The 23,509-nt window shown below is 38.1% G+C and overlaps 1 protein-coding gene across 1 annotated transcript in view; it reads right to left on the minus strand.

Annotated features, from left to right (window-relative positions):
- The window catches only part of LOC127659690 (catenin alpha-1), a 116,810-nt gene extending 93,830 nt beyond the window's left edge, over positions 1-22,980 (minus strand). The window contains exons 1-6 of the mRNA XM_052149625.1: positions 22,708-22,980; positions 18,961-19,079; positions 18,639-18,834; positions 12,019-12,185; positions 5,349-5,468; positions 4,154-4,423 (exon numbers count right to left, since the gene is read on the minus strand). Of these exons, the coding sequence (XP_052005585.1) occupies positions 4,154-4,423; positions 5,349-5,468; positions 12,019-12,185; positions 18,639-18,834; positions 18,961-19,065 (858 nt within the window). The 5' untranslated portion in view covers positions 19,066-19,079; positions 22,708-22,980. The remainder of the gene's footprint in view (positions 1-4,153; positions 4,424-5,348; positions 5,469-12,018; positions 12,186-18,638; positions 18,835-18,960; positions 19,080-22,707) is intronic.
- Positions 22,981-23,509: the final 529 nt, after the last annotated feature.

The following is a 23,509-nucleotide window of genomic DNA, read 5'->3' on the forward strand; positions in this document are numbered from 1 at the left end:
CACACATCGGATTTCTCAACAAGTTGTTGCTCTTGCACTCTTTGTTGGTAAAATGCTGCTTGTGTGGATCAGTTTCAGAGGGTGATTAACTTCCTGCTGTTCAGATGGGAGTTCAGTCTCATTGACAACATGCTCATCTACATTACTAGCTACAAAAACTCCTTTGAAATTGTGCAACTTCCAAACAACCAAAAGGCAAAATTCTCAAACATTTTTACGAGGGTCAATACCATGATTTTGAATTAATGATTCAGCTTTTAAAGTTGTTTCAATGTAACCTTCTCCATTATTTTGTTTTTCCCCGCACAACATCTCATTCCCAGAGCTGGATCAAGCCATTCAATGTGACAATAGACCACCTCAGAGTAAAGTGTAGTTGACGCATTGAAAATTGTACAAACATTGAAGGGTTAGTTCACCAAAATATTAAAATTCTCTCATCGTTTACTCATCTTCATGCATCCCAGATGTGTATGACATGCTTTCTTCTGCTAAACAAAGATTTTTTAGAAGAGTATCTCAGCTCTGTAGGTCCTTACAATTCTAATGAATGGTGACCAGAAGTCCAAAAGCTCCAAAAAGGAGATAAAGTCAGCATAAAAGTAAGCCATACAACTCCAGTGGTTTAAACCATGTCTTTTGAAGAGATCCAGTTGGTTTTGGGTGAGAAGAGACCAAAATATAACTCTTACAGCAGTCATGATTTCAAATATAACTCTTTGGCAATCATGATTTCAAGCTCGATCACACTTCCTATAGCACCATCAAGAGCTCAGCAGATACATCAAGCACTAGGAAGTCAAGTGGAAATCATGATCTAGGAGTGGTGGTGGCGTAGTGGCTAAAGTGCAGGGCTGTTAATCAGAAGGTCACAGGTTCTAACCCCACAGCCACCACCATTGTGTCCTTGAGCAAGGCACTTAACTCCAGGTTGTTCCAGGGGGATTGTCCCTGTAATAATTGCACTGTAAGTCGCTTTGGATAAAAGCGTCTGCCAAATGCATAAATGTAAACGTAAATGTAGCCTAGAGATAGAAATGGCAAAATGTATAGTGATAGAGTTATATTTTGGTCCGTTCTCACCCAAAACCAACTGGATCACTTCAGGAGACATTGATTAAACCACTGGGGTCTTACGGATTACTTTAAGGCCATCGTGATTATGACATTTTCCTTTTTTTGGATTATGAAGTATTTCAAAAGACTTAAAATATCGGTTCTCTTATCAACTCAAGTCCCTTTTGCTTTTCCACAGTTGTTGTTGGAACACAGCCAACCAATAGATATTATTATTAGAGATGCACCGATTGCAATTTTCTTGGCCGATATCGATTTCCGATTTTTTGCTAGTGTGACCTGCCGATACCGATTTTTTCTGATTCCGATTTTCTAAGAACTATTATTGACCACATATACAAACAAAATCTACCTTTCTTCAATGCTAAAATTTATTTTCATAATAAAATAAATTATTAAACATTACAATTTCCCCCAAACTGCACTAAGTTACAGGATCTTATCTCACTTAAACAACTCTCAAAATAAAGTGCTCTGTGACTGGAAAGAGGTAGAAATAACAATTAACTGCAAATGAGTTGCTTTATATAACAGATGTCATTTTCCACTATTTTTATAAATGGACCTTTTTATCTTTATTCCTCGTCTAACAAAACAATTCCAAAGATCTGAAAAACTGAAGTGTCCAATATGCTCAACTTACGTTAGATGTCCAAATATCAGTTGTAAAACTGAGCACTGCTAAGGGGACGGCTTGCATACCTGTCAACACTCCCGTTTTTCCCGGGAGTCTCCCGTTTTGTTATTTCTCCCAAAAAAACTCCCGTAATTTGTATGGCCCAAACCACGTTATATGAATAATCACATCAATATATTATTCCAAGGTGGTCTAGTTGTCACACAATCGACACATCATACAAATTACAAATCATTTATGACAACAATCTGGCAACCTACAACCCATTTGCGCTGTTGATATCTGCGCAGGCAGTAGACGTGGGATGTTAAATCAAGCATCACTGGTAGAGGGGAGGAGAAGACTCAGCTGGTGCTCCGGTGAAAAAAACAAAATATACATGTACATTTAACAACAGCTGGATGGAAGAATTTAATTTCATATCCCGAAGCCGTATCGACAATGCCCACGCCTTTTGCAACGTGTGTCGCACCGATTTTAATATCGGACATGGTGGGAAAAATTACGTTAAATCACAACGGCACAATTGCATGTATTTAGCCTGCCTCTGCCATCCAGCACCCCACTTCCCCTCTCCCGGATTTGTGTACCCAAATTTTGACAGATAACAGGCTGCATGTGTGACATGACACGAGATTAAACAACTCAGGCAACGCGACGTCGGAAAGTACCTCATACTCTGTATCGAGGAAATTTATCAGATTTCTGATCCCTCTGTCCTCATCTATGGAGAACAGCTGGTCATCCAGGGCCATGAATTCCATAATTTTCCTCGTAATTGCTTTGGTCTTTTCGCTACTCATACCAAGGAATGATAGGAGAGGCTGCTGACTTGTGGCTGGCTCAGAGCTCTGGCTAGCTTTAGCCGCTTTCACTTTTTAGCTTTTTCAAAATGGGCATTTTCAGCTTGGTGATGGTGTTATAAATGTCTAACTAGGTTTGTTGATCCGAAAGTTATTGTGGTGGTTCCCCCACGGTTTACTTTGGCCTTACAATTATTACACATGTCGAACTTTATATATTCTTCACTCACACAGTGAAGATCTCCCACACCAATGACATGTTTACACGCGGCTGTGACGTTACTGCCTGCGCCGCTGGCAACAAAACGGACCGGCTTGGAATCGGTAAGACGTGAGGCTGACCGGCCGGTTACCGGTCCGGGCCAAGCATGCGGAAAATCGGCTAATTCCGGTCCCAGGCCGGTCAATCGGTGCATCTCTAATTATTATATAATATTATAGTACAAGTACGCAATAGTAAAATATTGCCATCCAAAATGTACTTTCACGCTATACTTTAAGGCTCTCCGATTAAACCCACGAGCCCTTATTTCACATAAAGACACCTTTAAGTTTCTGTTTCTCCTTAGAAATAGAGTAAGCAGAAATGACACAGGGCTCCTCTGTCGCTGCGTGTATGAACCCACAATGAGAAATAGTAGTTGTCATTACACGATCGTTAAATGAAAGTAAAACTGGAGTGCTTTGCATTCACTAAAATCCTAGTTTACATTTCATCCTTGTGGAAGTTTGGTGTGAACCTCCACAGATGGCGCTTGCATCATGTCTGCTTCAGAAGGGTTAATCTTCAAGCACTCTTCAGAAGCTGCACACAGTGCGGTTCACTTAGACGGTTGGAGTTCATTTGAATGAGGCACTCAAAGTGGCATTCATTCCCTTATTTGAACAGTAAAATGTGATTGGAAATTAAAGCGCACAATAATTGCAGTTCTCTCAATTAACCTTGGTTAGTTAAAATAACCACGATCACACGATTATTAATAAATCACGATAGGGCTAATGGGCATAGACCAAACATATCAACTTTACAGATGTATTTATGCCAACTATCCAAAAGCTTTCCACAGAGTGAAATCTTAATAATGCCACAATTCTATTCCATGTCCATTGTGCCCTTGAGAAAAGCACTTCAATGTATGTCACAGTATGAGGTCTGGCACAGTCAAATCAGTGTACTGCCCAAAACTGCACAATGCTCACAGAGCATGTTCCCTTCAATCAGTTTCTCAGTTTAGTCTTGGTCTTGATGCTGAATGACAATTCTCCACTGACAACACTCATTTGTTTGCTATTTTGGTCTAGATTAGAGAAACTGGTCCAAAATGTGACATTCAACAACAGCCCAAGGAATTGCACAGTGTATCCAGTACCACTATTCAGGATTGGAACTGCTGAATATCCAACATCATTGCACATATTTTTGTTAAAAAAATTCCTAAATAAATTGACAATATATAGTCAACTGAAGTGTTTTTTTTTTTTTATTAATCAGTCCCAACGAATTCATGCCAATCAATCTGAAAAGAACACAAGCTGATTTATGGACTGAATCATTTAGACAACTCATAGGTTGGCATTGGTTATTGTTTGGCATGCTGTTAGACAAAAACAAAATGCTGTAGGAAACACTGCTTACATCAAAGTTGTTGAGGGCGTAGGCCAGCTCTCCTCCACCTGCAGGGTGGGAGAAACTGGAGTCCTCACTACTGGTGGCCTGGGCTGCATTAGATATGCCAGAGACTGCGTGCTGCAGCTGCTTGTAAATGAGGTCGCGGTTGGCCTTGTATGCGGCCACGTCTGGATGCTGCAGGCAGGCATGTGAGGCTGTGTACAGCATTGGAACATTCCTCTGCAGGATGCCACGGGCCGCTGCCATTTGGTCTTTGTGATGGACGTCCTTGAGCTCCTGTCATATGAAGAGGGAAAGAGGGAGGGTTCAGGGGTGATGTTACAGGCCTGTCATAATAAGGACATTGAAGCACTTTGATAGAGCAATGCCTTTTACCCTTAAGGGTCCGAACATGCTCATAATCAGATCATTAAAGCACAGCCTGGCAATCTGCAGTATAGCGTCAAACAGGCCATATGGTGTCCACACAAAACTTGTCCTCACAGTACAACTGACTGCCATTTGAGAGGAGTTATAACTTTCTATAGAGAATTAAGGGAAAAAAACATTTTTATAGTGGCAAGTTGCACCTTGGACATTAGGCCACAATGTCTGCTGACTGATTCGAGAAATTATAAACTTAGAAGAGCCCAGCATAGCATGAGGGGAAAATCACGCTGAATAAATATCAAATGAACAGCTCCACTCTATACTTGAACTGAGAAATAATTAGCATTGTCAAGATACTATAATCTCTTTCAATAGCGAAACAATGTTCATCCCATTATTGAGTGAGTTCACCTGGAAAATGAATCCCAAATCAATCACTGTTGATCACTGCTTAACCTGATAAGCCCAAAAAATCCATAAGACCCAATTTTTTTTTATAATTTTAATGGATTTTGTCACTCATGCTGCTCCAACCCATTCTTGTTTTTCCCTCCCCGGCCATTATTAAGAAGATTGTTCATGCTTAAACGTATCAAACCAACCAGGGCAGCATTTCCCAAAAGCATGGTAAGACTAAGTAGATTGTAGAAACCATTGGAGCAAATGGTCTCTATGATTAACTTAAGCTTGCAATGCTTTTGGGAAAAGCAGCCCAGAGTTCTTCGCTGCACATGTGGGTGGAAGATGTAATGCTATTTGATGTCGGTACAAACCAAAATTATATTACTTCTCTTCAGGTAAAGAGGTAAGGTGATGAGTGGCTGCACTATACCTGCTGTCTCTTGGCTGCCATCATGTTTAGTTTGTCAACTTCCGGCTTCAGAGCCTTGTACTGGATGCCCAGGTCTTGCTCCGTGCCAGCATTACGCACCTTCACCAGGCTCTCTTCCACCTGTACGTTAAGCATAGTGCACTCATTAAAAAGGTTTTACCACATATCCCTCATGGCCTGAAATTCATAGTGTTCTAGTTAATACTAAAACACATTTTTTTTTACAACACTAACCAAAACGTCACGGGGGCAAGTTTGATCAATTAATACATCTAGTTCTTTAGATGGAATGAGTTTTTGAAGAATATAGCCAACATTGTGACCTTTCGCTTACATAACTTGTTTATCAACAAGACATTATGCAATCATGTGCTGACTTACATTTATATTGTTGTTACCTTTACATTAAACAAAAATCTTAATTGTTATTCTTCATCCTTATGTTGTTGTATGACCTGAAACTCGAAAGGTGATGTTAGGAAGCATTTAAGGCCAATTTATCCTTCTGCGTTGAATCTGCAGCATAAGCTATGCATAGTTACTATGGTTATGGCATAGCCTATGCCGTAGCCTGACGTGCATCGCTCCAAAAATGTAACGTGTTGCGTCGACGCATCAAATAAATCGGAGGTAGCATTGCTTTTTCTTCAAGATAATTTTAAGATATATGCATCATTTTGTAGTTGGACTCGGTAGCACTGATTTAACCAGAAACATCTGTTTTTATAGTCCGTTTGTGTTTTATGAAGATACAAGAAATACATGCATTTATTTATTAAAGTGATTCAAGAACAATCATACCATAAACGTCTAATGTATTTTCTGCATGAAAGACAACATGTTTAAAAAATAATAAGTAACCACATATCTACATATTTATACTTTGACGAACTTGTTTATAATGCTACAATAATTTAAGAAATAATTTTGAAAACCACAAATTGCATCAATGTTGTTTATTTATGAAATGTAGCCTTTAATTATTTCAAAAATAAAGTAATTCTCAATATACTAGCACTTGGTGATGTACTTGAACAATGCAGACACACCAATCCATAATATAAAAGGCAAACCACCGCATTGGCCACTGTGTGAATTAAAATCTTGCATGGTGCATTGAGTTCTAAACCGTTGAGCTTTTATTTTGGCGATATCTGAATAAAGATTTTGTGTAGCAGAGTTCACATTTACAGCTGAATAATCTGCTCTTCATTTTATCCTCTGTCCATGAGTACTCTGTGCCATGGGGTGTATTATTTTTATTGTATATTAACATTTAGCAGGCAAACATATTTGGAATTACCGAACTCAAGCACATCTGAGTTATGGAAAACAGAACTGCTCTGAAAATACAGTAAAAATGCACAAAGTAATAACAGAGTCAGGCTAGGACAGTTCTCAAACTTTTAAGTGAGCAGCACGAGTAGACTATTTATTGTATAAAATTGCAGCCTTTTGAGGTTTACTAATCGCACAAGATCTGATCATGGTTTCGATTTTATTTAAATTGTAAAGCTTTAGTTGCTCACTTGCAGAGATGCGGTAAAACATAATTTGCCTGTAGATTTAGACCAACAGGTTTATACATGTTTAAGTTCAGCAAATATGCAACCACATGCTTCGTTTGCTCATTAGCATCCAATGAGATGAAGAAAGGAGCACTAGAGAGAACGCATGGATTTACTTGCCTCTGCTGGAATTATACTTAAAAAAAATAAAAAATAAAAAAAATATATATATTGATTTAATTTGTTCATCTGCATGGATTTGTTTACTATTTTTAAACTACATGTTAACATGGATTAATTGTGTGTATGGATTGCCCGCTTTATGAACATGGAACATGTAGGAATTAATCAAAATGCGAATTTCAAGCCCTGTCAATCAATAATACTTTTGATTATTGATTGAAATAAATTTGTTTAAAATCATGGACATTGACATGAGATGAATCCAGTCATATCAGTAGCCTAATAAATAACGAATTTATTACGCATTGAGCTGTGGTGACATAATTTTATCTAGGTAATTCATTTATCTTGGCTATTAACAATAGCAAATTTTCTACAATTATATCAGTAACTGAAAATGTTTGCTTTTGCATGATGCTGCATCAATGCTCCCAGTTGTCTAAGACAATGGCTATGTCAGCCAACGCAAAACATTAGTGTGCACCTTTGAAAAAATCATTAATCTTAATATCTCATTGAAATCCATTATTAGGCAATAGATTGTGACATTTAAATAATAATTTGTAAGTTTATAATGCAGGATGTGTTGGTTGATTAGCAAAATCTTTTTTAAGGGGACATATTAATAAAAGCTTGCTGAATATTTTGGGCCATTTCCAACTTTCCTTGAGTTAAGAGGAAGAACGGGATCAGAAACCTCACAGGCTGGAAACCTGCGTTTCCCACATGAGCAGCACCAAGGCTAAACATATCTGGAGGAAGGCCACTGCTCTCATTTACACTTCTTTAAAAACTGAAAACAGTATGCATGTTTTCCAACAATGCTCCAACACATAAAAGCAAAGAGCTATCTGAAGCAAATATATCAAAGAGGGAAAACTTAACAAAAAGGAGACAACTCCCTGTGACCGAATGACTGCTTGAAATATAGCAGTAAAGCAGTACAATTGAAAAGCAGGTGTGTATCAATATGAAATTACTGTGCCAAGAAAAGATTAGTGCAGTTTAACCACTGATCTAGAAAAGTTCCAAGACATGTTCAATTGTAATGGGTACACATTCTTCAAACATGACTGTAAAATGAAAACAGTATATAAATATAAATGCCAAATTATTTCAACAAATGCAGTCAAATTAATAGTACATTAGTCAAAATCAGAGAATAAAGTTTTTCATGGTCACAAGTATTTAAAAAGGATTCTCATTGGATCATAAAAAAATTAATTACTCTTCTACAAGAAGGCTTCTGCTCCCACTTGCACAAACATCCATCATAACTTCAACCGAAGAACACCGGCATGAAAATCTACAGCAACACTGAAAAAAATTATCCACTCACCTTAGTATTATACATTTACAACAGAATCTGTCAAATGGGAGCAGTGATTTCAAAAGGCCTGCCAACACTGTGAATTCATTTTGTGCACAAACGTGACAAGACCTCTCTACGCTGCATCAAGTAGTACAATATGTGATTCAATAGCTTGTTGCATTCAGAAAGAGAAGGTGGCTGTAATCTAATGTGTACCAACCTTTTGACCAAATGCAAACAAATCAAAAATGAAATTCAGGCCTACATGCTGCACAAAGTGTAAAGCAATAACAAATAACTCACAACAGCAGCACTGTACAGAGCGACAGATGTGCACACAAGTTTCTGTTTTCAGGTCAACAACTGTCATGAGACCGGTAATTTGACGAGTCTTGTTGAACAAGTTAGATTATACAAACATATTTACAACACCTCGTCCCCTCTCCATTCAAATAAATGAAAAATCGCAGCTTCCCTAAATTCTGATAATGACACCGTAAAGAGAAAATGGAAACAACTACGGGACCGATTAGTCAGAGCCAGGAAGAAATGGAAAGGAATCTGAAGCGGAAATGCCGCCACTAGCTATGGTTATCCAGTCATTTTGCACATTTTGGATTTTTGACTTTATAAAACACTGGTTTACTAGAGGAAAACTTTCGTGATTAGGATTTGTGGCAACTAAAATTAAAATTAAAAAAAAAACTATCGTCCCCTTGTGATGTGAGGTTTGCAACCGCAAGAGCGCACGTAAAATATGTACAACAGGACCATGCGTTGCGCTCGCATCTGCATTAGCGTGAAGTATGTTCCGGTCTTTAGTGTTACTACAGTAATTACATGGTAAAGTTTTGCAAGCGTTGTGATCTGAGAATTGAAAAGTTTTCTAATTTGTGTTTTCCCCTGTTTTCTTTTTAAGTGCCATATAGAATGTGAGGGATTTTTGTTTTAAACTAGATTCATCACAGAGACATAAGAGTTTTGCAACTGACTTTTCTGTACTGCATTCACAAGGGTTTCACAATCCCCACAGTGTAGAAAGGGCACAGCTGACTACGGCTGGCAAGTGTTGTTGCAATATTGTATATTATATAAGAATATTAAATTAACCATGTGAAATCCCAACAGCGGCGCTCATAATTCAGCAGTGGTGCAGCGATGCTGCGAAATGCATATAGGGGAAACACTGAAATTAGTAGTGCTATGGTGGAATTATTTTTAATTATCCATATCACATAAGGTGTGCACCATTTCTAAAACAACATTTACAATCAGCCATATTTCATGTTGGCTCATTTTGTCATAATCCTTTTTTAAATGATAAGAGCCACATTAATGTGGTCGCTGCGTTTCAGCGCTGTCACATCAGTAACATTTTAGAGGTAAATTATGATGAAAAAATTAACTTCTTTAAACACCCATAATAAAGTGTTATGGATGTGACAGTTATGGGCACTTCATATCAAATCATATGTATATCAATGGAAGAATCACAAACATTCATCGCTCATTCTTTTACCATGATGATTCTGATCGATCGCTGACTATTTCTTTGATCTGTGACATGTTTCAAGCTTGCTGCATCTATACCCAACATTTGGAAAGAGATCATGTTGACTAACTTTTCAATTTGAATTGAATTATTCAAATGGCAAAAGTGGTCCCATCATAAAGGGGCTCAGACTATTTCACAATGGTTCACTTTCTCCATTCCTCTGTGGTTGAATGAGCTTCCAACCTTCACATGATCTGTTGATACCATCTCAACATTCCAGAACCAGTTGAAAACACATCTGCTCTGCAAGCACTTATCCAAATCCACACTAATTGCACTTACTACTGAACTTGCACTTACTGTACAAAAAACAAACAAACACTGTCTTCTGCGCTAACACCTATGCTACTCCAGCAACCTTGAAAACTTGGCAGTACAACACTACAGATGTTGTTGAACTTTGCAAGACAAATTGATAATAATTGCTAAAAAGCATCTGATAAATGACTAAATGTAAATGGAATATGATAAAAACTGGATCATCTCGTATTGCTGCAGTGCTCAGCACGAGCACCACACAGCAGCTAGGGGGCGCCGCTCGGTCACGCAGCGCTGACTGAAGCGGTCAATGTAGTACTTCAAATGCAGCATTTTGTGGTTTAGTATTCAGTTCATTATGCTGCCTTGATAAACTAAAGTTTGCAATCTCAATGTGTTTTGTATTGTTTTGCCGCCTCATGAAAGTGCTGCTTTCACGTCCATAATGAGTGATATCATTTTCCATTCATGTGAAAACGACAACCTTAATAAATCATGACGTAGTGTGATTATCAAAGCGGAAAGGCTGTGATCTACACTACCGTTCAAAAGTTTTGAAACACTTATTCTTTATTATAATTTTTCACATTTTAGAATAATAGTAAAGTCATCAAAACTGTGGAATAATATAAATGTTGCAATGGGAATTATGTTGGGACTAAACAAAATGCTAAATAAATCAAAACGGTGTTATATTTTAGCATCTTCAAAGTAGTCACCCTTTGCCTAGAATTTGCAGACAGGTACTCTTGAAATTTTCTCAATCAACTTCTTGAGGTTTCACCTTGAGATGCTTTTTAAACAGCATTGAAGGAGTTCCCATCTATATTGGGCAATTATTGGCTGTTTTTTATTATTTGGTCCAATTCATCAATTTCAAAAACTGAGCATGCATCAAGCATGAGGATGTGTTATAGAGCTTCAAATCATGAAGGTGAAATCATGATCATTTTAGTCTGTTTTCACCCAAAACCAATTGTAATGCTTCAGAAGACATGGATCAAACCCACTGGAGTTGTATGTTTTATGGACACTGCGTTTGCATTTCAAAAATGTAATACGAGTTTGAGACGGCAAAAGGGTGAATAAATGACGAGAGAATTATCATTGAGTAAAACATTCCTTAAAACAATTTTGCCTATACTTTTCTATGTGCTATTAATTTTATTTTGTGCTAATGAAATTGTAAGCCCACTAGCACCAGTGCTCACACCTAAAAAAGTATCCAGCCCTACAGGCAATATCGAAAAATAAATAAAATCTTGAACATGAAATGTCTATATTCACACAGTGCATGGGTCTGCAATGCACTGTTGGAAGTTCAAGGCGAGTTGGGCAATGTAAGCCGGAGGTAAATAAAATGCAAACAACGGTGCAGATCATGACCTGGTAAATAGGACTAGACTCAGGCCTCTTTGTGCATGCATTACCATCAACATGAAAACCTCCTGGACCAAAGCCAGTGGCACTCCCATTGGCTTTAGCTGTTGCTCAGATCCAGAGACTGACGAGGGTTAGAGATAATGAAAGGGTTATAAAAGAACTCTGAAATCAGCAGTTAACTTGAGTGCAAGCGCAGGAGCAAGATATGAAGGTCGAAATAACATTAACAATACTTGCTCAAAGAACACAATCTATTTTCTAGCATAAAATTTAGTTCCAACAAGTGAATTGTGTTTTAAAATGTTTTTTTGGCTTGATATGATGCCAGAAAATGTCAGCTAGTTGGAATGAGCAAAGGAAACTGCCATCACGAAATTGTTAGGTAGATCCTCTCTGTATTTTCACACCCCTCCAGTCACGTTTACATTGAACAATCAAAATGTGTAAAAGCAGTTTGTCTCTGTGTCTCACCAGTTTGAGCTGAAGCAGGAGTTGGTATACATCAGCCATGTCCGCCAGTACAAGCAGATGAGTGACAGCAGACAGAAGGGCACGTGCAGCACGGACCATATTACCTCTTTTCACTGAAGAACAGGGATCTTCAGCAAACTCTCCTGAGGCCAATTTCATGGATTCGCCTTAAGAAAATGGGGAGTTGACAAATAACATGGGCATCAACTTTTTGATCAATTTTATAGAATTAAATGTACTAGGTAATCAAATTAATTCCATGTAATGCAAAGGCATTATTGTGGCAGATGAGTAAAGCATGAATAGACATTATAAAAAGTGGCATTAGAAGTCAAATATAAAAACAATTAATAAAAAAATCCATATCACTAACATCCACGACATAACATTTTACAACAGAGTCAATCTGTCCATGGTAGACAAAGTGTTTATTTAGATGCTGTAACTTCACCATTATGTACATTACACAATTATTCCAGTCTCAAATAATGAGGTCATAAAAATGCATGCAAAATAATTACAAAAAGAACTATAAAGCGGCTGTTTAAAACAATTTTAGATGAAGAATAGCATATCATACTGCGGGACACAACTTAAAATGTCACTACTCAACCATATGATATTTAAAACCCAATTATTAGTTATAACTTGTCCTTCACTAGACCACATGATAAAGGGGCTAGGATCTTACAGGGAAATTATCGTTTCCAATGCACATGTCGAAATCACAGATAACTAAACATCTGAAGATGCAATTACTTTCAAAAGCAGGCCTTTCAAATGCTAAGACTTGGACTTAATTTTTATCCATTATGTGATTAAATAATGACAATGCAAATTCAGTCCAAGGTCACTTGTGAGACAACGAACAGACAAAAGAGCATAAAAGCAGTACATATAGAAGCTGCAACATATCAATTGCCTGCTATGCAGGAGCTAAAGAATTATAACTTTCTTTGTCCCCCAAAAACAGAAGGTCTCAAGAGTTCTATAGCAGTAGACTGGGCACACAGGGCAAAATAATCAATGAGACAACAAGGGAGGAAAATCAATATTTCCCTGTTAAAGAGCTACATAGAGAGTTGTGAAACTCAAACCAACAATTCAGTTGGTAGGTCTGATTCAGCCACCCTGCGGTCAATCACAAGAGCATTGCCAACCACTCATTTGAACAACTACAAAGTGAAATACCAAGCTAATCACATGAGCAGTGAGTGTTCGTGTTCAAGGATAAATGCCAGTGGTTAGAGGGAGACTGGTTAATTGCATTAAGATATCATTTTCTGAAATGCGCAATGGAGAGGAAAGTCTGGGGCGGTTAGAGTGAATGTAAAGGCCCTCTAACTGTGCTTCCTTCATGTCTGCTCACAGCTAGAGCTCTGTGACACATGCTAGCACACAAAGCAAGTGCTTTCATTGAAGGTCGAGTCCCTGGGATAACAATGACGTCTTATCTGATGTGTCTGGAGAAGGGTGTCATCGCAGCCTTCACATCCCAGTGAGCTCGAGCGGCACTCTTTGTTCCCCTCTTTAAACATCTTAAATGCAACAAAGCAGAATATTTTAACAAACATGGTTATTCGGAAAATATCAAAATTAATAAGCCCAGTCAAACAACCTCAAACATCACATTTGACCCAGTCTTGTGTTGCAGTGTCAGTTGCACTGGCAAATAAACTGAACACAATCTTGCAGATATCTGCATACCACTTAAATCATGCATAAAAGCAGACAATGAAAAGTGGCCAAGAGTGCAAGTAATTGCCAAGATCATAACTAGCATGAACTGAAATCGGCCCAATGAATTGAAAGAAAAATCAATTTGAGGGGGCAGTGAGTAAAAGCATTGTGCTCAGGGGTCTTATTCATTCTTTTGTTGATGTATGGAATAATACACATGGTGTTCCCTGGTAACAGGAAGTCAGGCACATAGAATAACAGCACTCTAAAAACAGGATTTTCTCAGTTATTGTGCAAGTGTTGGTTGCCTCAGACACCCTTGTAGACTGAATAGCATCGACCAAAACATTGCTCCAAGACCATACCTATTTTGACCCATCTCTTAGAAACAGATTTACCCCACAAAAACCTTAGAGAACTCAGAACAAATATTTGTATATACGATTAATTAATCGGGACACCATGTAATTAATTCGATACAAATTTTTAATCGATTGACAGCCCTAGTCTGTACACATCTGTCCTGCTAGCTTGCGTGTTATGCATCAGTGTTGCAAAAGGGATCGCTTTGTAGTGTCTACAATACAGGAGGCAGATTCTGAGCCAAGCAAAAAAAATGGAGGCAGTATGATCACGAATATATAAAGTTGGGAACATACCCTAAACCTACTACTACTACTACTCCTACTCCTACTACTAGCCTAATTAGTGGTTGTGGAGGTGGTTGGAGGGCACGGCTGTCTTCAAGTTCTCTATGGGGAGGCTCACTTTCACCCAATTTGAAAACCCCTGCCGTAGAGAATAGCGTGAAGCCTCAACAAGCGCTATGGCAACTGAGATTCGTCCTCAGTCACCCAGATTGAGGGGAGTCACTATGCCCCCACGAGGACTTACAGTGCATTGGGAATTGGGCATTCCAAATTGGGGTGAAAAGGGGAGAAATATCAAAGCCCATTTTCACAGGCCTGATAATGATCGGTGCACCCATAATAAACTCACATCTATCACTCCTAAAGTTTGTGCTCACAAGAGGGCCTAAGATGCTTATAATTAAATGTTTTAATGGAGGTAAGAGGAAGGCAGAATGAGCAACCAGAGCCCCTCAGAGGGAAGCCAGCTAGCATTATCATTCCCGGCACCCTTCATCCGTCCCATTGAAAGGTGTGAAGAAACAGATTTCAATTGCAATGGTAAATAAGAGACATTCCACGCGAGAGACATGCTAAAGTTGCCAGTCCACATACAGCAAATAAATCTGTAAGCAGAAAAGAGTTTGAAAGGATTCTGTGGTTTTTAAAACATTCATTACACAATGATTACATTTGCCAGGCCTTTTATTCTGCTCTCGTAACAGCTGATAAGCCACAGCTGGATACAGGGATCCCTTTTCAATCTTAGGAAGCTTTAACCCCACTCAATAGCAGCATTATCAGTCGAACCATGCATGGGTGAACAAAACTGCATAGCTGACTGTCTCAGGCACCAGCGAGCAACAGTGTCTGGTTACCACCGCCAATGACAGCATACCAAACCAATGTGACATCCCCCCCGCATCACAGTAGTCTGCTGGCCAGCGCCTGACAGATTTTACAGCCCAAACTAAGCCAATAAACACGGAGTGCCGAGTCTGAAACTGACAAAGATGTTATTCCAACAAGTGTGAGTGGGTTGACCCTGCCCTCTGCATCTCTGAAATGTGAAATACTTCCAGAGGAGTCTGGAAGCTCACTTCAGCAGCTCACTTCAGATAAGAACGCATGGCGATGACTTTATGGATATAGGTTATTTCCGTCACACACCAACAGACTTGGTCTGAAGCCTAACAAAAGTTAAGTGTTACCTTCTCCATATCTAGCATCACCCTTGACAACAGGGAGACTTCTATATATGCAGGTTGTTTTCCACTTGATTTATCAGACTTGTTTTATCTTGGCAACAGAGCATAAATAAAAATATCTTGATTGATACAAGTCAAGGCAAGCTGTCCGTTAATGAATGTAACAATCCCTCTTTAGCACAGGGAGCAAAAACATATAGCTTGAATTAATTAGCAATGGGTGAAAATCTTTCAAGAATGCCATGCAATATGGTGGCATGGGACGGTATATTGATAGGAGGCATATAGAAACGGTCCAACACCGCTTATACACATCCCAATCTCAATGTGCTTTAATGTAACCAGAGTGCTTAAAAAATACGTACATGTAATATTATTGTGGGTGCGCAACATGTAGTTCACAGCATCCAACAGTTTTTTCTTTTATTAAACGTTTATTAAAGCAAGTCGTAGTCTTTCAGACACCCTAACATAATCGGCAACAGACTCTATTAAAATAAAGTCCACAGCATCTCACAAAAAAAACCTTTGGACTATTCATAAAAACAGGAACATTATGGGGGCCTGGGTAGCTCAGCGAGTAAAGACGCTGACTAAAACACCTGGAGTTCACGAGTTCGAATGCCAGGGCATGCTTAGTGACTCCAGCCAGGTCTCCTAAGCAACCAAATTGACCCGGTTGCTAGGGAGGGTCTCTACATGGGGTAACCTCCTCGTGGTCGCTATAATGTGGTTCAACTGAGATTCATCCTCCACCACCTGGATTGAGTCCACTACACCACCATGAGGACTTTGGGCATTGGGAATCGAGCATTCCAAATTGGGGTGAAAAAGGGGAGGGAAAACAAAAAACAAGAACATTGCTTACAGCAAGCAATTTAAAGTCCGATCATAACTAAAATGGACATTTATTGTTGAATGCATTGAATATACTTTACTATGCTTTAAATAATGAGGACGATTTAAGATGCAACTTCTCAAAGTTTACTAACTGATAGTAACTACATGTAAATTTACCAAGCATGGTCAGCGTGCTTAAGCATACAAAAAGCAGCCTCTTAATTCATCACTTTAAAATCACCACAGCTAAAAAAATATTAAACTTACTAGTTTGTTGTTGGACAATTAGTGAAGTATCCTGTCCCATCTTTCTAAGACTTCTGTCTGCTTGTTTCACATCTGCCATCTTTAATCTTTCATTTAAATGCTGCCAAACAGCCAATTTAAGTAACTTTTTTGATGGATACAAGTCAGATAGATATTTGAGTTCACATTCAGTCTGCGACACCTGAAATTTTTAATCAACTCCTGACATTATAAAATTACACAACCGTGACATTATTAAGCACGGTTAATAGTAAAATTGTATAATCGTGGCATCCCTAATCGTGATACAAAATTACTCGTATCACGAAATAAGACTTTGGTCCTACCACCCTACAACTACAAATCTACTTTGCCCCACAAATATGTACAAATTGCTGGAAAAGCGATGCCTGTCCCATTAACTCATGCTGATTTGAGGACTCAATTGTGTATAATTTAAATAAGAGTCAAAGAAAAGGTGTTCTAACTGGAGTGTCTCAGTGACTGTGCATCAATATCATCTGTAAGGCTTGGCAATAAAAAGATATCAATATTTATCATGATAAAATATTTATTTTTTTTAAAAACTCCATGATATCGATGATAAGCTTTTGAGTAATTTTTGGTATTTAGCCTGTGTTCTACATCTAGACATGTGTGTTGCTAAAAACGCTAGCAGTTTGGCTTTCTTATATAATGTTTCTACTGATGCGTAGTGAGAGAGCGCTTTCAAATCCTTCCTATGGAAGCAGAGAGTCAAGTTCGCGAGGTGGATTGTAAAATTAACAGCAGCACGAGGCAAGCAGTTCCCTAGCATTGGGAGTGGCTTTGTGTGGATTTCTTCCGCGTCAGTGGAAACGCAGCCTCAGACTGTATCGAGTTGCTATAGCCCCCGCTACGCAGGTCACCGCGTTCCGGATCCCAGATTGATTCTCATCGTCTCTAGTGAGCAGCGTGACAAAACAAAAATGCCGGTTACATCATATCTGATCTTTCTGCGCTGTATTCTTGAATATTTTTCTCTAGCACTGAAACACGCTTCACAGATGCCCTATCCGCACCCTCTTTTCCCCACATGTGAGTAAACATGAGGTGTGTGTTTCCAGAGTGCCTTTACACCATAAATTTTTTCTTTCTAAATGTAGTTTTATTAATCAGCATGTTCCAAGCCTTTAATAATAAACAAATATATTTCTGTTCTAATTTTGTGAAATTATTCAGATTTCATCATTTCTGACAAGGATGAATGACAAAACAATTACTAGTTTGTAGCCTCGTCTTTCTCACTTTAATGAAAATAGAAAAATGGTCCATTCAGACTTTTACATTTTCAAAAGTTTCTCTCTGGAGATACTCCTGAACCCCCATACAGTATCATTGCTCAGTCACAACGGCTTCCATGCCCCCACACGTGGATATCTGTATGTAAAGAAATATGAACATTTTAAATGTAATTTTTTTTAAATATATTTTCATAGAAGATCCCTCAGACACCACTGCATTGTCTGTGTCTGGGCCCCCAATGCAGTTTTGTAAAGACTATTTAGGATTTTGTTTTGTCTTTTTTTTTGGCAATTCAAAAAAATGTGCAAATGTGATTGAATATCGTGATAAATATCGAACGATATTTTTTGCCTTATCACCCAGTCCTAATCAGCTGTCTTCTTAAAAATAAAAAAAGGCAAACAAGGGAGAGAGAAATGAGTAGTGCAATTTGATATTGTGAAACCCTTCTATTAACCTGCCTCCTATATCCTCTTTTCATAGCAGAGATAGCAGTGATGTTCTATGAGAATTAACATGAGATTGAGCAAGGGTATATACACAGTACAACAGTCTTGCACGAAGCACACACTCTACTGCATGATAACGGCAACTCCGATGGCACAAGCCAAGCCCTCTTGATTCAAATATCCATGCAAATATGGAGATAAAGTACTGAAAGATAATGAAGAGGAAATTAAACCAATGAGTGAAATTACATGATTATAACGTTAATACACTTCTCTTCACATACCTTGCTTGCGGACATCCTCCACAGCTGCAATCAGCTCATCCTTTAGGAACTGGCTCTCTTTAGCTATCTTCTCGCCTTTCTCCAAGAAGTTCTGTGTGGCTGTCTCCACAGAAGCAGCCAGAACATGAGCTTTCTTGGAGCGCCCCTTTTTCTTGTTGGATGGTCCTTTGTTGCTGGAGTTCACAAGTGTGGTTACCTACAAATGATGCAAGAGAATTTAGAAGAAAATAGCCAATTTTGGTTATTAATAAAAGCAGAAAACACTGAACTGTAATAATAAAACAGTTTGAAGCAGCCAAGCAGTTTGCAATAGCCTACTGACCTGAGTGACCAGGGGCTCCAGCAGTCTTTCCACAGCCAATGTGCGGATCTCCAGGCTCTTGGGATCCCATTTGAAGTTGATGTTGGCGGTGTTAATGCTAGTCATGTTTCTCAGAGTTTCTGAGGAGAGAAACAACACTCAAAATAAGAGGCCTGGGGCTGTTATGTCATCTTCTTAATCAAATGCCACATGACACATTAGGCTTCAAATTCACAGCCACAAGATGTTCAATCAGTTTTGCAGATTTACATTAGTCGCCCGCAATTCATAGTTACTAAAAGCGTAAACATCTTACACTGCTAACCAAAACCAACTAACAGTAATGCTGTTTGAGAAGCGCTGTGGCCCACTTTGCTGTATTCCATTCAAACTGTGGCCTCAGATTTATTGATCAGCCATATTGCAATTAAGGCCAGGGATAATCAGGCTACCCCCAGGGTTCTGCTGTTGTTGGAAGGGGCATGTCAGCACAAGACTTCAGGACAAAATGGACATGGTTTGCTATATAGGTCAGGGAAATACAGACAAAGTGGACAAGACCAATGTTCCATGTCAAACATAATGGAAATAAAACCTTAACTTTACAAAGTTCCTAGAAAAAGAAAGTACATTCAACTTTGAACCAACATAAATACAGAAAAACATATTTTAGGGCTGTCAATAGATTACATTTTTTTATCAAATTAAATGGTGTCCCGATTAATTAATCGAATGTACAAATATTTGCTGAGAAAGCCCCTCATGTAACAATTCAATACAGAATGATGAAATATATATACACATATATACATACACACACACACACACACACACACATACATACGAGATCAGACACAACATTAAAACCACCTGCCTAATATTGTATAGGTCTCCATCATGCTGCCAAAACGCATCTCAGAATAGCATTCTGAGATGCTATTCTTCTCACCACAATTGTATAGAGCGGTTATCTGAGTTTCTGTAGAATTTGTCAGTTCGAACCAGACTGGCCATCCTCTGATGATCTCTCTCATCAACCAGGCATTTCCATATGCAGAACTTTCACTCACTGGATGTTTTTTGTTTTTGCCACCATTCGGAGTAAATTCTAGAGACTGTTGTGCGTGAAAATCCCAGGAGATCAGCAGTTACAGAAATACTCAAACCAGTCCATCTGGCATCAACAATCATCCATGTGATTATCTAATCAGCCAATCATGTGGCAGCAGTGCAGGGCATAAAATCATGCAGGTCAGGAGCTTCAGTTAATGTTACATCAACCATCAGAATGGGGAAAAAAATTGGAACATGTTATGATTGTTGGTGCCAGACTGGCTGGGTTGAGTATTTCTGTAACTGCTGATCTCTTGGGATTTCCACGCTCTAGAATTTACTCTCAATGGGGCCAAAAAAAAATAAACATCCAGCGAGTGGCAGTCCTGAAGATGGACAGAGAATAGCAAGACTGGTTCGAACTGACAAAGTCTACTGAAACTCAGATAGCCGCTCTATACAATTGTGGTGAGAAGAATAGCATCTCAGAATGCTATCGGTTCAGAATCCGTTTTGGTGGCACGAGGGGGACCTACACAATATTAGGTAGGTGGCTTTAATGTGTTTTATATATATATATATATATAACACACAGATGAAGTCAGGAGTTTAACTACACTTAGTTGGGTTGTTAAAAAAGAAACTGTTTTAATGACTTCAACCTGATTTTATATTAGCAGAATTTAGATTTGGCAATTATCAACTTTGTGCATGACATAATTTTTCTAACAATTGTTTACAGATAGATCGTTTCACCTTTAATTGACGATCCAAATTCCAGTGGGTCAGAAGTTTACATACACCAAGTAAAATGTGTCTTTAAGCAGCTTGGAAAATTCCAGAAAATTATGTCAAACCTTTAAACAATTAGCTTCTAATAGGTGGTGTACCTGTGGATGTATTTTAAGGCCTAAAATGCAGTGCCTCTTTGCTTGACATCATGGGAAAATCAAGTGAAATGAGCGAAGACCTCAGAAATTATTATTTTTTTTAACATTTTATACACCCCCACCCCCGATGAAACCGGTATTACCGGTGTTGTCACAAGTCGATTAATCGAATCAAAATCGAACTGAAAAAAATAATTCGCTAGATTAATCGTTTAAAAAATAATCGTTTATCCCAGCCCTAATCATGAGGAAGGAAAATTATGTGAATATATTGAAGCAACATCTCAAGATGTCAGCCAGGAAGTTAAAGCTCAGTCACAAATAGGTCTTCCAAATGGACAATGACCCCAAGCACACCTCAAAGTTGTGAAAAAATGGCTTAATTACAAAGTCAAGGTATTGGAGCTGCCATCACAATGCCCTGACCTCAATCTGAAAATTTGTGAGCAAAACTGAAAAAGCGTTGACTCCGTTACACCAATTCTGTCTTGAGGAAAGGGCCAAAAATCCAGCAACTTATTTTGAGAAGCTTGTGGGAAAAAAGTTTGACCTAAGTCAAAACAAGGCAATGCTACCAAATACTAACAAAGTGCATGTAAAATTCTGACCCACTGGGTATGTGATGAAAGAAATAAAAGCTGAAATAAATCATTCTTCACATTCTTAAAATATATAGTGATCCTAACTGACCTAAAACATGGAATGTTTTCTACAGTTAAATGTCAAGAATCGCAAAAAACTGAGTTTAAATGTATTTGGCTAAGGTGTATGTAAACTTCTGACTTCAACTGTATGCATGTACATATGTATGAGATATAATATATATTTATGATAGATATACACACACACATACATACACTGAGCTGGAGGGGTAAATATTACCATTTAAAAAGTTATTGAAAAATCTTGGAAAAATTTCCATACATCAACAGGCTTACCTGGAGGGGAAAATATTAATAATGTATATTTTATTGTAGAGTTTGAATACACTAGCAACAGCACACACACTAAAAGTTCAGACTCACGCCTATATATATATATATATATATATATATATATATATATATATATATATATATATATATATATATACACACACACATGCACATCATTTATGGTCGATACATAATTCCTATTCTTCGTCATATTGTTAATGACTTAACTGGTATTTATAAAAGTGGTTATATATATATATATATATATATAGAATAAGTAGGAGTTTATGAACTTTTGACTGATAGTGAGGACTGTCTTGTGTTGAGGAGGAATAGGCTGAACTCACAGGAAAGGCCTAAACTGTTGTTTGTTCCTGCTTTATGGTTTAGGCGGAGCCCTGAACTCCACATATGCGTTGTGTTTTCCCAGATACTTTACAATATCATGATACTCCAATTTTAAGAAAATAAAACATTTGCAACCCACATAAAACAACGATTCCTGTCTCGTTGAGTCCCTTTATGAATAAAAAGCAAACACATTTATCCCGATTTTAGACAACACATTTATCCCGATATTAGACGTGCGGCTAGCGGCTAACGGCTAGCTAGCATTCCATAGTGAAGTTTCCAGGATAGTTTCGGTTTAGTACGACAAAAAAAAGTTACTAATAGGTTTTTGTGCATAATCAACGTTCTAAGTCTTCAAAAAGTTAATCAACGTTAGGTTTAAAGCGACACAACCGTTTTGTTTTATTAATGTAAAAGCCAGACAAAAATATTCCAAGCATCCAATGAAGTTAGGAACGAGCTAACAAAACATTACTCAACATATACACACAAATGAAAATAATGCCGCTAAACTAACTAAACAAAAGCGAAACACTCACCAAACTCTCGAAATTCCCGTCAGACTCAAAATGAAGGGATGCGACTTTTAAAAATATATAATGTGGTCAAGTTTTTCCTGTGTTTTATAATCCCTTCCAGCAAAAAAGATGTGATCCACTACAGTTTGACGGAAAAGTCAGTTCGAGTAATATCTGGAAGAGCTGGTAAAGTATTTCGCCAGAGTTTCGGTTTTCCCGTGGATTGAATGTGGCGAAAGATTGCGAATTCCCAGCAGTGAGTGAAATCAGGTGTGTTTTTAGGGAGTGGCTCGAGAACTCGAGTAAAGTTCAGCTCAATGTGCCGGGGGCGTTAAAAAGAGGAAACAAATGAACGGGGATCTGATTTGAAGGTATCGAAATTTAAGTAAATGGCGAAATTAACATTTTCACTTTCACACACTCTGCACTCATTCTCTATCTACTTTAAATACAGTTTAACGCGTTAGATTAGCAGATTAGCTGCGCGCTACTAAAATAGTGCAACACAAAATACTTTAAAGGGATAGTTCACCCAAATATGAAAAATTACTATCTCATAATTTATTCACTCTCATGGCATCCTAGATGGGTATGACTTTCTTTAGTCTGCTGAACACAAAGATTTTAAGAAGAATGTTTTAGCTCTGTATGTCCTTACAATGCAAGTGAATGTTGACCAGAACTTTGAAGCTCCAAAAAGCACATAAAGGCAGCATAAATTCAAGTCATTTTTATTTGTGTAGCGCATTTCACAGCACACATCGTTTCAATGCATAAAATCAAGCATTAACAGAAAATGAAACCGTAATATCTTTAAAGTCTT

The sequence above is a fragment of the Xyrauchen texanus genome, chromosome 19 (assembly GCF_025860055.1).
Source record: "Xyrauchen texanus isolate HMW12.3.18 chromosome 19, RBS_HiC_50CHRs, whole genome shotgun sequence".
Lineage (NCBI taxonomy): Eukaryota > Metazoa > Chordata > Actinopteri > Cypriniformes > Catostomidae > Xyrauchen > Xyrauchen texanus.